The 13,877-nt window shown below is 50.3% G+C and overlaps 1 protein-coding gene across 1 annotated transcript in view; it reads right to left on the bottom strand.

The window, feature by feature from the left end:
• SCNN1B (sodium channel, non voltage gated 1 beta subunit) overlaps nt 1-13,877 on the bottom strand; it is a 92,875-nt gene that overhangs the window by 26,057 nt on the left and 52,941 nt on the right. Inside the window, exons 4-5 of the mRNA XM_011987960.1 lie at nt 9,995-10,268; nt 7,584-7,774 (exon numbers count right to left, since the gene is read on the bottom strand). Coding sequence (XP_011843350.1) covers nt 7,584-7,774; nt 9,995-10,268 — 465 coding nt within the window. The remainder of the gene's footprint in view (nt 1-7,583; nt 7,775-9,994; nt 10,269-13,877) is intronic.

Raw genomic sequence — 13,877 nt, 5'->3', positions numbered from 1 at the left:
CTCCACGTGCGTGCCAACCATTTGCTTGCTGATAATACTTTTCACCTGGAGAGGCTGCTCCCAGAACTGGCTGCCGCTGGTTCCAGAGCCAGGTGTTTCCTTACAGAAATCTCTGCTGGGCCAGGGGCCAGGAATGCAGACAGAGACCAGCAAGCCTCCAGAAAAGACTGGGAAATAGAGCATCCTAGCAGGAAGCAGTAAAACAACAGTGGTACTGTGTGGTCAGAGGTCAGGGAAGACTTTCCAGGGCAGAAACTAGTTGGATAATCCCCGAATCAACAACCACCATAGTAATAACAATGCTTCAATATGCCCAGATCTTGGTTCCTTTATTTTTAAATTTTATTTTTCTTTCTTCTTTTTTTTTTTTGGAGATTGCCCAGGCTGGAGTGCAGTGGCATGATCTTGGCTCACTACAATCTCTGCCTCCCAGGTTCAAGTGATTCTCCTGCCTCAGCCTCCCTAGTAGCTGGGATTACAGGTGCGTGCCACCACACCAGGCTAATTTTTGTATTTTTAGTAGAGATGGGGTTTTACCATGTTGGCCAGGCTAGTGTCAAACTCCCGGGCTTAGGCAATCCTTCCACCTTGGCCTCCCGAAGTGCTGGGATTACAGACATGAGCCACCTGGCCCAGCCCAGACCTTGGTTTCTAAATACCATTCTTCAATTTAAAAAAACCAGAGCTTGGGCGAAGCGTGTTGGCTCTCTCCTGTAATCCCAGCACTTTGGGGGGCTGAGGTGGGAAGATTGCTTGAGCCAGGGGTTTGAGACCAGCTTGGGCAACACAGGGAGACCCCATCTCTACAAAATAAAAAAAAATTAGTCAGGCATGTGATTGTGCTACTGCACTCCAGCATGGGCAACAGAATGAGACCCCATCTCAAAAAAAAAAAAAAAAAACCAAAAAACAAAAAACCAAACAGAGCTATTTAGAGAAATGGCTGATTCCAGGGCGGGAGTATCCTGTAGTGCCAGAAAGTAGGCAAAAGTTAAAAAAAAAACCCACGCAGGTGAGGACATATCAAAGGCATACAGGCGCCAACTGACAGAGTGGCCAAAGCTAGAAGAATTTAAGCAAGAGAATAGATAACATGGAACTGGATTACAACCTAAATCTATAGGAGTCCATACCGTGTCAATAAATGATGGAATAAATAAGTAAATGGAGGAGAAGAGACAAGTCTTCCTTTACAGAAGAATTCCAAACAATATATATTCTTCTCTCTAGGAGGGGTGGAGCTCAGTGCTCCTTTCCCCGGCCACTCCCTTCTCCTTCCCCTGAGCATAGTCTGAATTTGGTGACTCCTTTCCAAAGCACAGAGCAAAAGCCAGCACAGTGGCTCGCATCTGCAATCCTAGCACTTTTGGAGGCTGAGAAAGAGGATCACTTGAGCCCAGGAGTTGGAGGCTATGGTTTTTCTGTAAATCTAAAACTATTCATCAATAAAAAGTCTCTCTAGGCCAGGTGCGGTGCTCATGCCTGTAATCCCAGCACTTTGGGAGGCTATGGTGGCGGATGACCTGAGGTCAGAAGTTTGAGACCAGCCTGGCCAACGTGGTGAAACCCTGTCTCTACTAAAAATGCAAAAATTACGCCGGGCGCGGTGGCTCACGCCTGTAATCCCAGCACGTTGGAAGGCTGAGGCGGGTGGATCACAAGGTCAGGAGATCAAGACCATCCTGGCTAACACAGTGAAAACCCATCTCTAGTAAAAATACAAAAAATCGGCTGGGCGTGGTGGCAGGCGCCTGTAGTCCCAGCTACTCAGGAGACTGAGGCAGGAGAATGGCATGAACCCGGGAGGTGGAGCTTGCAGTGAGCCGAGGTAGTGCCACAGCACTCCAGCCTGGGCGACAGAGTGAGACTCTGTCTCAAAAAAACAAAAACAAAAGCAAACAAAAAACAACAAAAAAAGCAAAAATTAGCCAGGTGTGGTGGTGCATGCCTGTCATCCCAGCTACTTGGGGGGCTGAGACACGATAATCACTTGAACTCAGGAGGCGGAGGTTGCAGTGAGTGGAGATCACGCCATTGTATTCCAGCCTGGGTGGCAAGAGCAAAACTCTGTCTCAAAAATAAACAAACAAACAAACAAAAAAAACCAGTCTCTCTCTATATATTTTAGTCTCACTCTGTCACCCAGGCTGGAATATAGTGGTGTGATCTTGGTTCACTGCAGCCTCAAACTCCCAGGCTCAAGTGATCCTTCCCCCTCAGCCTCGGAGTAGCTGAGTCTACAGGTGTGTACCACCATGCCAGGCTAATTTTGTTATATAATTTTTTTTTTTTTGTAGAGATGGGAGTCTCACTATGTTGCTCAGGTTGGCCTTAAACTCCTGGCCTCAAGTGATTCTCCCTCCTCGGCCTTCCAAAGTGCTGGGATTAAGCGAGCCACCGCACCTGGCCAAAAGCCTTTTTATTTATCTATTTATTTATTTATGAATGATGGAGTCTCACTCTGTCTGCCAGGCTGGAGTGCAGTGGCACGATCTCGGCTCACTGCAACCTCTGCCTCCTGGGTTCAGCCTCTTACCTCAGCCTCCTGAGTAGCTGGGATTACAGGCATGAGCCACAGCTAATTTTTTGTATTTTTAGTAGAGATGGGGTTTCACCATGTTGGCCAGGCTGGTCTCGAACTCCTGACCTCAGGTGATCTACCTGCCTCGGCTTCCCAAAGTGCTGGGATTATAGGCGTGAGCCACCGCGCCCAGCCCCAAAGCCTTTTTTAAAAAAAGTGCTCCTATAATGTTTAGTACGTGCCAGGCATTGTACTAGGTACTTTCCATACGTTAACTCATTTAATCCCCCAATAATGCTATGTGGTTATTTCACTGTCCCCACTTTCCAGATGAGGAAACTGAGGCACAGAAAGGCTAAGTAGCATACCCAGCCACATACTGAGCTGACATTCAAGTCCAGGCAGTTTGGTGTTGGGGTCCACATGCGGCTCACATTTTCCAAATTCTGCAGCTGCTGCTTCTGGAGCGTTTGTCATGTTAGGAGCGGGACAGGATGGAGTCAGAGAGAGAGGGAGGAATCTAGGGCCACAGTGTCTGGGACCCAGCACCGGGAGGGCAGAGAGAGGCACATTCCCACAGTTGTGTCCAAGGCTGACTCAGGAAGGCAGGTGACCAGTCAACTGTGGGAGTGAGGAAGAGCTCAGAGGACAGTTGGCTGAGATCTCTATGCTAAGGTGCCTGGGTGGTGCCTTTCACTGGGACCTGCCGAGGGCTGGGGAAACAGGCTTGGAAGAGGTGGGCAGGGAGGGAAGTGACAATCACCATTTCTGATGAGGCAATAAGAGTGACGTGGGGTGGGCCTGGCCCACACTGCTGGCTCTGCCACTCACCAACTGTGACTTCAGAGATGTTACTTAACCTCTCTGGGCAGGTTACAGCAACTATAAAATGAGAGGGAAGGTTGGGCACGGTGGCTCATGCCTGTAATCCCAGCATTTTGGGAGGCTGGGGTGGGAGGATTACTTGAGGCCAGGAGTTTAAGACCAGCCTGGGCAACTAGTGATACTCCATCTCTTAAAAAAATAAAATAAGGGGAAAATAACAGTTCCTTTCTCATGGCTTTGTTGCCAGGGTTAAAGCAATTTTAACGTGCAGAGTGCTGAGAATAGTGCCTGACACATACAGGGATGAGAAAGGCCCAGTAAATGTTGGCATAATTATTGAATTTGCATTCCTTGTCAAATGTGGGTTTTTGTTTTTGTTGCTGTTTTTTAAGAGTCTCCCTCTGTCGCCCAGGCGGGAGTGCAGTGGCACAATCTCGGCTCACTGCGACCTCCGCCTTCCGGTTCAATTCTTGTGCCTTGGTCACCTGAGGAGGTGGGATTACAGGCACACGCCACCACACCTGGCTAATTTTTGCATATGTAGTAGAGATGGGGTTTTGCCTTGTTGTCCAGGCTGGTCTCGAACCCCTTGCCTCAAGTGATCTGCCCACTTCGGCCTCCCAAAGTGCTAGGATTACATGCATGAGCCACTGGGCCTGGCCTAAAATGTGGGTTATAAAACTATTATAAAAATAGTAGTTGGGCTGGGCACGGAGGCTCACTCCTGTAATCCCAGCACTTTTGAGGCCGAGACAGGTGGATCACGAGGTCAGGAGATCGAGACCATCCTGGCTAACACAGTGAAATCCCGTCTCTACTAAAAATACAAAAAATTAGCCGGGCATGGTGGTGGGTGCCTGTAGTCCCAGCTACTTGGGCAGCTGAGGCAGGAGAATGGCATAAACCCGGGAGGTGGAGCTTGCAGTGAGCCGAGATCGCACCACTGCACTCCAGCCTGGGTGACAGAGTGAGACTCCGTCCCCCAAAAATAAAAATAAAAATAAAAATAAAATAGTTATAACTATTATTTATTGAGCCTAGTAGTAGGGTCAGTTACTCATGCATATTAATTCACTTAATGTTCAAAGTAACGCTGTAGGGCAGGTACTATTCTCTCCCCTATTTTACAGAGGAGAGAAACTGAGGCATGGCAAGGTTAAGAAATTTGTTCAAGATCACACAGCTTGTAAGATGGAGCCAGGATTTGAGTCCAGGTGGTCTAACCCCAGACCCCACGCCTTGACCCCTTCACTACACTGACCCCCACCCCTGGCCACGGCCACAAGGCAGAAGTTATGTGGCCGATAGTTGGGGGTTTTACTGGCCCATCAGCCATCTATTTTCCCTGTTTCTGCTAACAGTTCTTCAGCTTCCCTTGGGGGACCACCTGTCCCTCATCCTCAGCCCATATGACCCAAATGGGGCTTCCTTTGGAGGGCTCCATGTTGACAACAGGCCAGCTATACCAAGCCCAGCCCAGCTACCCACGAGGTGGCCAGCACAGCTTTTGGGGCTGGGCTGTGTGTGGAACACAGGCCCTTGAACACCGGGATCCCATTCGATGGGGAGGGAGTTGACAGTAGGTTCACTTTCCTGCCCCACTCTCGCTCCCGGGCATGTTCTCATTGAGCAGATGGGCCATGCATTTGAAGTTGCAGTATTGCAGCTCGCTTTCAGCTGAGTGGGTGAGATGAATGTGCTCGTGGAGGTTACGGTAGTCTGTTTGGTATCCCTAGCCTTATGGCAGGTGTGGTTGGCGGGTGTGCCCTGAGCAAAGGACCCTGGCCAAGAGAGTGAGATTGAAACACAGACTGCGACCAGCTAGCCATGGGGTGGCCCTCAAGGAAGAGGGGGGTGCCATCAGTCAAATCTTCCACCTATGGGGACCACCTTTTGCTAATCTGTACAATGGAACGTATGTGCTGCTCTGCCCTGCTTAATGGCCTTGAATTATTTGACATTGTGTGCAAGAACCCCGCCCATGTATGCCTGTGCATTTATTTTTTTCTTTTTGAGACAGAGTCTCACTCTGCCGCCCAGGCTGAAGTGCAGTGGTGCGATCTCTGCTCACTACAACCTCCGCCAATGGGGTTCAAGTAATTCTCCTGCCTCAGCCTCCCAAGTAGCTGGGATTATAGATGTGCATCACCACTCCAGGTTAATTTTTGTATTTTTAGTAGAGACGGGTTTCGCCATGTTGGCCAGGCTGGTCTCGAACTCCTGACCTCAGGTGATCCACCCGCCTTGGCCTCCCAAAGTGCTGGGCTTATAGGCGTGAGCCACATGTCCGGCTGCACCTGTGCATTTTGTGGGGACAGAGGCCCCAGAGCTTTCTGAAGATTCTCAGTAGAGATTCTGGAAGGTTCTGAGTTCAGAGAGCAACCACAGTCCCTGGGAGGTGAGCCTGGAAGCCTGTCACATGTCCATAGCATTAAGATTCAGCTAAAAGCTCCTTTCCACAGGGGCCTGAAGTGTGAGCATTGGAGGCCCCAGGTCAAGAAGGATACCACTGAATCCCAGAAACAGGACTGGTGGAAACCCGGGGTGGGGCCAAGGTGGGTGTGGCATACCCCACACCTGGAGGCTGGGTCAAGAGGCCCACAAGGAGCTCTGAGGCCTCAGCAGTGCTCCTGCCCATGCTCAGGCCTCCTTCCCACGTGCTTCTGCCAGCTGAGCTCTCTGGAGGCTGTTAGGAGGGGATAGAATGAAGATGCCCACTTTCTGCTTGTCCTAGAGACTGGGACAACACCTGATGTTCAGGCCCAGGGGTGGTTTACCAGGAGCTGGGAGGCTGAGGAGGTGGGAATCTGTGGGTCAATTGCAAGAAGACCTAGACCTCCGGTTACCATTATCCTCATTCCGCCAGTCTCTCACATTAAAAGTCATTAGGGAAAAATAATATTTACAGGAAATACTTATATAACCTTGGTTTTTTTTTTTTTTTTTTTTTTTTTGAGACAGTGTCTCATTCTGTCACCCAGACTGGAGTGCAGCGGCGTGATCATAGCTCACTGTAGCCTCGACCTCCTGGACTCAAGGATCCTCCCTCCTCAGCCTCCTGAGTAGTTGGGATTACAGGTGAGCACCACCACATCTGGCTGGTTTTTGATTTTTTGTAGAGATGAGGTCTCGCTATGTTGCCCAGGCTGTTCTTGAACTCTTGGCCTCAAGCGATCTTCCTACCTTAGCCTCCCAAAGTGCTGGGATTCCAGGCATGAGCCATCACACCCGGCCTCATAGCTTTGTTCTAGGTGCTGCCATGAACCTACTCATTTACTCTTCTCAATGACTCTATGAAGAAGCTACGATTATTGTTCCTGCTTCAGAGATGAGAAAACTGAGGGCAATAGATGCCTGGGTGCCCACCCTGATCCCCTCACTGGGCTGGTGCACCTACCCCCAGCTGCTAGGAGTGAGGTCTGGGAGGTTAGGAGACCCCACGCCAACCTCTTGGAAATGACCCACAGCCCAAGCTGGTCTCATGTCACTGTAACACACATCCATCCTAGCCCCGAACCCCATATACATAGATTCACACAAGTGGCCGCAACATTTATGCTCATGTGGACACACACACTCACACACACACACACACACACACACACAGCCAGTTACCAACTCACTGGACATGCAGGAAGGCCGGTCCCCTCCTTCAAGGGAGGATGACTCTATGGTTCCATTTATGCTCCAGATCCTCCTACAGATCAAGCTGAGCCTAGACTTGACCTGAGACCACATCCTTGCTTAACTTTCTCCTCCCTCCTTTGAAAATTTAATTTATTTTACTTTTTTCTAGAGGCGGGGGTCTCACTATATTACCCACGCTGGTCTTGAACTCCTGGTCTCAAGTGATCCTCCTGTCTCCGCCTCACAAAGTGTTGGGATTACAGGTGTAAGCCACCCACTCACCACGCCCAGCTTTTCCTTTTTCTTTTTCTTTTTCTATTTTCTCCTTTTCCTACATGTTCCAAATCCTCCTTCCTTATCCCACTTTCCCTGCAGACATTTCCTAACACAATCCTCTCAATGCTTCCAGAGCAATTCAGTGCATCCCTGCCTCAGGATCTGCCTTCAGGAAACCGGACCTAAAAGACACCGAGGCACGGAAAACTGTGCTGCAGCCAGCCAGTAAGTGACCAGGCAGGATTTGAACGCTGGCAGGCCGTACTCCCAACCGTAACACGCCACTGCCTTTCGGAGCAGGGGCCTGGCCAGGTGGGCTTGGGGTGGCTCTCACCGGTAGTTGCAGGGCTCAGCTCCAAACAGGCAGGCCAGGATCATCTGCTCGCCGGGGTAGCTCATCTCCACCAGCTCCTGCTGCGGCACCTGTGCAAAGATGTTGGTGGCCTGCAGGCTGTACCACTCTGTCACTGCCTGGGTAGCGCTGGTGAAGTTCCGGAAGGTGCACTGGGTCCCGTTGAGGCTACACTGTGGAGGCCAAGAGGGTTTTTTGTGGGTGGTGTGGGAGCTGCTAGCAGGACCCCAGCCACTGCTTGAGGGCCCTAGCAGGGCAAGAGCTGTGCTTTGCCAGCCGTCCTTCTGGCTGCAGCTTGGTGGTGGGAAACGTGTTCATACTCATGCTCACACATACTCAAGGGCTGCCGCCTCATACACAGCTGCGTGCCAATCACAAGATCCCCTCATCAGGCTGGTGCACCCACCCCCGGCTGCTGGGAGTGAGGCCTGGGAGGCTAGGAGACCCCTCAGCAACCTCTTGGGAGTAACCCACAGTCAGTGACCAACTCATGGGCATGCACAGAGGCTGGTCCCCTCCTTCAAGGTAGGGTGACTCAGTGACTCAGTTTACAGCCACCAGCCTCACCTCACTCATACCATTATGCATGAGCAAAAACACACACGTGGTCATGTGTGCAGAGGCATGCACGGAAGACGCCCTCTCTCTGACCTCCACAGCCTCATGTCACTGTAACACACGTCCCTCCTAGCCCCGAACCCCATATACACAGATTCACACAAGTGGCTGCAACACTTATGCTCATGTGGACACACACACACACAGTTCTGATTCCTTTTCTAGCCTCTGCCACAGACTTTCAGATGCAGCTCCCCTGGAGGCCATGAAGACCAAGAAGAAACTCAACACACAGGAAACGCTGCCTCTCATCTGTCCTGGGAAAGACACAGATCCAGTCACCCTGAGTCCAACATGGGGTGCAGAGCACCCTTCCACCCGGTCACAGCCGGCTTCTCATGACATCCAAGTCGTCGCACAGGCACGGGACAGACTTGGCCCTCAGACTCTGGCCTTGGCCACGAGGCTGCTGCTGGTTCTCCCTGCTGGAACCTGGGAGGCCGGATAGAGAAGCTTCCCCCGGCATTCCTATACCACCCTTCCCAACACGCCCGGCCAGCCCACTCCTGGGGGCCTCCCTGCCTCCCCTTGGGGAGGTAATGGCAGCCCTTAATCCTCACTCTGTTCTGGGCTCTGTTCCCAGTGTCTTACATCTATAACCCCATTGAAGCTTCGCAGCAATGCCAGGAGGTAAGTATCATTGTTATCCCCATCATCATGAAGAAATTGAGGCCCAGGAGGTTAAGGAAGGTGTGACCACAGCAGATCCCCCATGTGACGTTGGCTAGTTTGTGTGGAGAGGTGGGGACAAAGCAGTTGTGGAAGTCATAATGTCATGAGTGTGAACAGCAAGGCAGTGGCTCCCCCTCTGGGGAGTGTATGGTCCCCTCCTGGATCCCCATTCAAGACTGATCATCAGAATCACCAGGGAGCCTGTTGTCAATACAGATTCCTGGGCCTGGGCCCAGAACTGCTCACTCAGATTCTCCAGGAGTGGGGCCTAGGGATGTGCATTGTGACAGAGCTCCCGTGGGATCCTGAGACACAGACAGGAGACCTTCTTCCCACTTCTAGGCTTAAGAACTAATGGCATCCCAGCCCCCCAGTGCAGGGCAGTTGTTTCTTGGCATCTGACTGTACTACACAGCTGTAGCTTTTCACCTGCCCAATATTTATGCGCCTATCTTTTGATAACAAGACTTGGTTCCTCCCTCAGGGAACCACCCTCCCCCTCGCTCAGTCCATGTGGTCTCACAGAGGCTGACATCACTCCCAACTCCAGGGCACATGGCCCAGGACTGGCCAATCATGAGAGCCCCTGCTGTAGCCCACAGTGATTGGTTTAGGGGTGAGCATGTGACCTAATGAGTCTTCTCAGGACCTTTGCTGGGACGATAGGGAAAGAGCTCTTTTTCTGGGACGACTGCTAAGCAAGGGCACTGAAGGGACCCTCCACATGGAGAGATCTTGCCCAAGATTGAAGTTGCCTGAGAGAAAAGTGGAACCAAGATGGAGAAAGATTCTTGATGACCTCATTAGAATACCTGGATCCAGCCTTGCCTGAATGCAGTATACCTCTGGACTTCTTAGTTATGTGAGCCAATGAATTGCCTGTTTTGCTTAAGCTAGTGTGAACTGGATCACTTATACCAAAAGAGTCTTGACTAACATGCCAACAATTTCTATTTTTAAAAAATCTCTGCTAACAAGCAAAACAGGCTCTGGCTTCCATCTTATCTTTCCCCTAGCAAGACTCAAATTATTACAGAAAAGAAACACCCACCAGCCTCAGTGGGTGGGGCCCATTGCTTGACATGTGCCTAGGGACCACTTACTAGTCTCATGGCCATTTTGCACCCATGGGCATTACAGATCTTTTCTGATGCTGAGCTGTTTGTTAAGCCATTGTGGTTATCTCCAAAGAGATCGAGGACCATGGGGTGGTAGGGGTTCCGTTCATCAATAAGGACCAGGGGTGTGTGGTTCCAGATGGAAGAGTTCAGGGTCCTGGTGGCATTGGCATGGCTTAGCTCAGGAGCCAGGATTCTCTCCAGGACAGCTTCCATCAGCTCATCCAGGTCCTTCAGCAAATGCTTGACTTTGGAATACCTGGATGGGGAGAGGGCTGGTTAGCGGGAGGAATGAACATCTGTAAAGCAGAGCAACTGAAATCTGGGACCCACTCTGTAGCAGTCTGTTTTCACACTGCTATAAAGATACTACCTGAGACTGGGTAATTTATAAACAGAAGAGGTGTAATTGACTCACAGTTCCGCATGGCTGGAGAGAGGTCTCAGGAAACTTACAATCATGGCAGAAGGTGAAGGGGAAGCGAGGCACGGCTTACACGGCAGCAGGAGGGGGAGAGGGAGGGAGAGAGAGAGAGCATGCAGGGAGGGAGAGAGAGAGAGCATGCACAGGGGAGACTGACACTTTAAAACCGTCAGATTTTGTGAGAACTCACTCACTATCACGAGGACAGCATGGGGAAGCCACCTCTATGATCTAATCACCCACACCAGGTCCCTCCCTCAACACATGGGGGTTACAATTCGATATGAGATTTGGGTGGAGACACTGAGCCAAACCATATCACGCTGTTACTCCAGCATGGCTGCCACTATGTATAAGAACACCACCCCACCTAAACACCTACCTCTCCATCTACCCACCCACGCATCCATGTGTCCTTCCACCACCCATGCACTCATTCATTCACCAACTTTTAATGAGCACCTACTATGTGCCAGGCACTGTGCAAGGCACAGACGGTATAGCAGCAAACAAGAGGGACCTGGTCTCTTTCCTTATGAAATTCATATTCAAGTGAGGAAGAATTGTAATGGCTCATGGTTATTGCTAGCTTACCCTGTGCCAGGTGCTAGATGCTTTCCAGGTCTTATTTACTATTTGCCACAAGTCTGTTACCGTCCCCATATATAGATCAGGAAACTGAGGCTCCAGGAATTGGTGTGATTTTGCAAGCTCACTCCACTGATAAAGGGCAGAGCTGAACTTAGAATCCGGGGTTGCTGGGCTCCAGCGGGTATGTTTACGGGGGTTCTGAGATCTCCCTCCCAGGAGGGAGCAACTTTGGGAACAGGAGCCAGTTTCAGGAGAGAGAAAATGGATGGGACTGTGAGATTGGCTCCAATGTCTTCCCTCAGCCCTCTGGAGCTCCCATGTTGACATGGTGGCCAGTGAGAGATGGATCTATCAAGGAGTATCTCTGCCAGGCCCCGTGGGGGCCCGGGCCCTGCACCCCAGTCACTTCATATCCAATTTACCCAAGACCCTGCCTCAGAGTGGGTCATTGAGGCCACAAGTGCCAACTCTGGCTGGAGGACTTCCTACAGGAGCATTAAGTGCTGGACAGAGGCCAAGGTCCTGGTACAAAGGTATACAGCAGCTGGAGCTAACATTGGCCTTCTATGCCAGTTCCCTGACCATTAAATCTGTGTACACAGGAAGAGGAGGATCGGGAAGGGTGGCGTCTGTGCAGGCGGCGGTGTTATTACAGCCCAGATGTCCACAGCTGCTGGGAAGCTTGGTGGGTCACTCTGTGGGCTCTAGGTTTGAATCCTGGCATGCCACTTAATATCTTGGGCAACTTAACGTCCCCGAGGCTCTGTTCTCTCATCTACAAAACAGGGGGATATAAATAAGTACTCCAGAGAATTGTTGGGAAGATTCAGTGAGGTGCTGCTTGTAAAGTGCATGGATCAGTGCCCAGATGGAGTGCTGTCGTTCCTATTATTATTAAAGGTTCTCTTGAACAGCTCTAAGAAACCACCAAGGCAGGAAGAACCCCATTAATAGAAAGAAGGGACTTTCTGATATTGGGAAAGTAATCACTGCGCATGAATTCCCTTCTAGGACTTTTAAAAACAGAGATGCTGTCTCACCACATTGGCCAGGCTGACCTTGAACTCCTGGCTTCAAGTGATCCTTAAGCCTTGACCTCCCGACATGCTCTGATTTTAAGCCTGAGCCACTGTGCCCATGCCCAGTCAGGACTCTTTTCTTTTCTTTTCTTTTCTTTCTCTCTCTTTCCTTCATTCCTTCTTTGTTTTTCTTTATTGCTTTCTTGCTTTTCCTTTTCCTTTTTTCTCTTTTCTCTTTCCTTTCCCTTCCTTCCCTTCCCTTCCTCCTCTCCCCTCCCCTCCCCCCCTCTCCTTCCTTCCTTTCTTCCTTCCGGGTCTTGCTCTGTTGCCTAGGCTGGAGTGCAGTGGCGAGAGCTCAGCTGACTGCAACTTCCACCTCCCAAGTTCAAGTGATTTTCTTAACTCAGCCTCCTGAGTAGCTAGGATTACAGGGGTGTGCCACCACGCCCAGCTAACTTTTGTATTTTTGGTAGAGATGGAGTTTCACCATGTTGGTCAGGTTGGTCTCGAACTCCTGACCTCAGGTGATCCACCCGCCTTGGCCTCCCAAAATGCTAGGATTGTAGGCGTGAGCCATTGTGCTGGGTCAGGACTCTCTTTTGGATAAAAATGTTTTCTGTGACTCAGCCCTTCTTTCAGTTCCTTGAATGCACCAAACTTCTCACCAGCTGCACCTGCTGTGTCCACCACTGGGGGCACTCTCTTCGCTCTACCGGGCCAACTTCTACTCATTCCTTAGGGCACTTTGTTTTGGTTTTTTTTGTTTGTTTTTGGACTGACTCCCTGTCTCTCCACAACCCTGACTAGGTTGGGTCTCCTCATGTGTCCCCTTCACAGGCCTTGCTACCAAGCGGAGAACTGGCAAGCTGGAAGAATGGTTAAAAAGTAGCAGCTCTGGGATCACGTCTGACCTGGGTTCAAATCCCACAGTCGCCCACCGTGTGTCTCCAGGCAAGCTCACTTCTCCGAACCTCCATCTCCTCACCTGTAAACTGGGGCTGCGCCAGGAGTTCCCAATCCTAGGGTGATTGTGTGGATTAGAATGACACCAATTACCCAAAGAACACTGAACACAGTGCCTGGCATATCGTAAGCATTTGTTGAAGAGTTGTTTGATTTATTTATTTATTTTAATTTTTGAGACAGGGTCTCGTTCTGTTGCCCAGGCTGGAGTGCAGTGATGTGATCTCAGCTCAATATAACCTCTGCCTCTTGGAGTCAAGCAATTCTCGTGCCTCAGCCTCCTAACTGGCTGAGATTACAGTATTTTTAGTAGAGACGAGGTTTCACCATGTTGGCCAGACTGGTCTCGAACTCCTGACCTCAAGTGATCTGCCCACCTCGTCCTCTCAAAGTGCTAGGATTACAGGTGTGAGCCATGGTGCCCAGCCGAGTTGTTTTATTTTTTATCATCATGATGATAATGAATTCGATATTTGTGAGGACAACTCTGTGGGGTCTGTTTTCTCTGGCAGGCTGTGAAGAGGACAAGGACTCTGTTTTGTTCACTGCTGTATTTGTGTTGCCTAGAACAGTGCCTGGCACATAGTAGGTGCTCCATAAACACATGCGGAATCGATAAATAGGCACTGGCCTGCCTGAAGACAGAGGGTGCCCAAGGTTCTCTCTAAGCCTAGGAAACTTATGATTTTTTATTTTTAAGAGATAGGATCTGGCTCTGTTACCCAGGTTGGACTGCAGTGGCATCTTCTTGTTTTTATTTTTAATTAATTATATTTTATTAGCCTTGACTCGAAACTCAAGTGGCGCCTTCTCAGCCCACTGCAGCCTCGAGCTCCTGGGCTCAAGCAATTCTCCCACCTCTGCTTCCTAA

The sequence above is a fragment of the Mandrillus leucophaeus genome, unplaced genomic scaffold (genome assembly GCF_000951045.1).
Source record: "Mandrillus leucophaeus isolate KB7577 unplaced genomic scaffold, Mleu.le_1.0 Scaffold32, whole genome shotgun sequence".
NCBI lineage: Eukaryota > Metazoa > Chordata > Mammalia > Primates > Cercopithecidae > Mandrillus > Mandrillus leucophaeus.
This window is presented reverse-complemented; position numbering and strand designations above follow the sequence as displayed.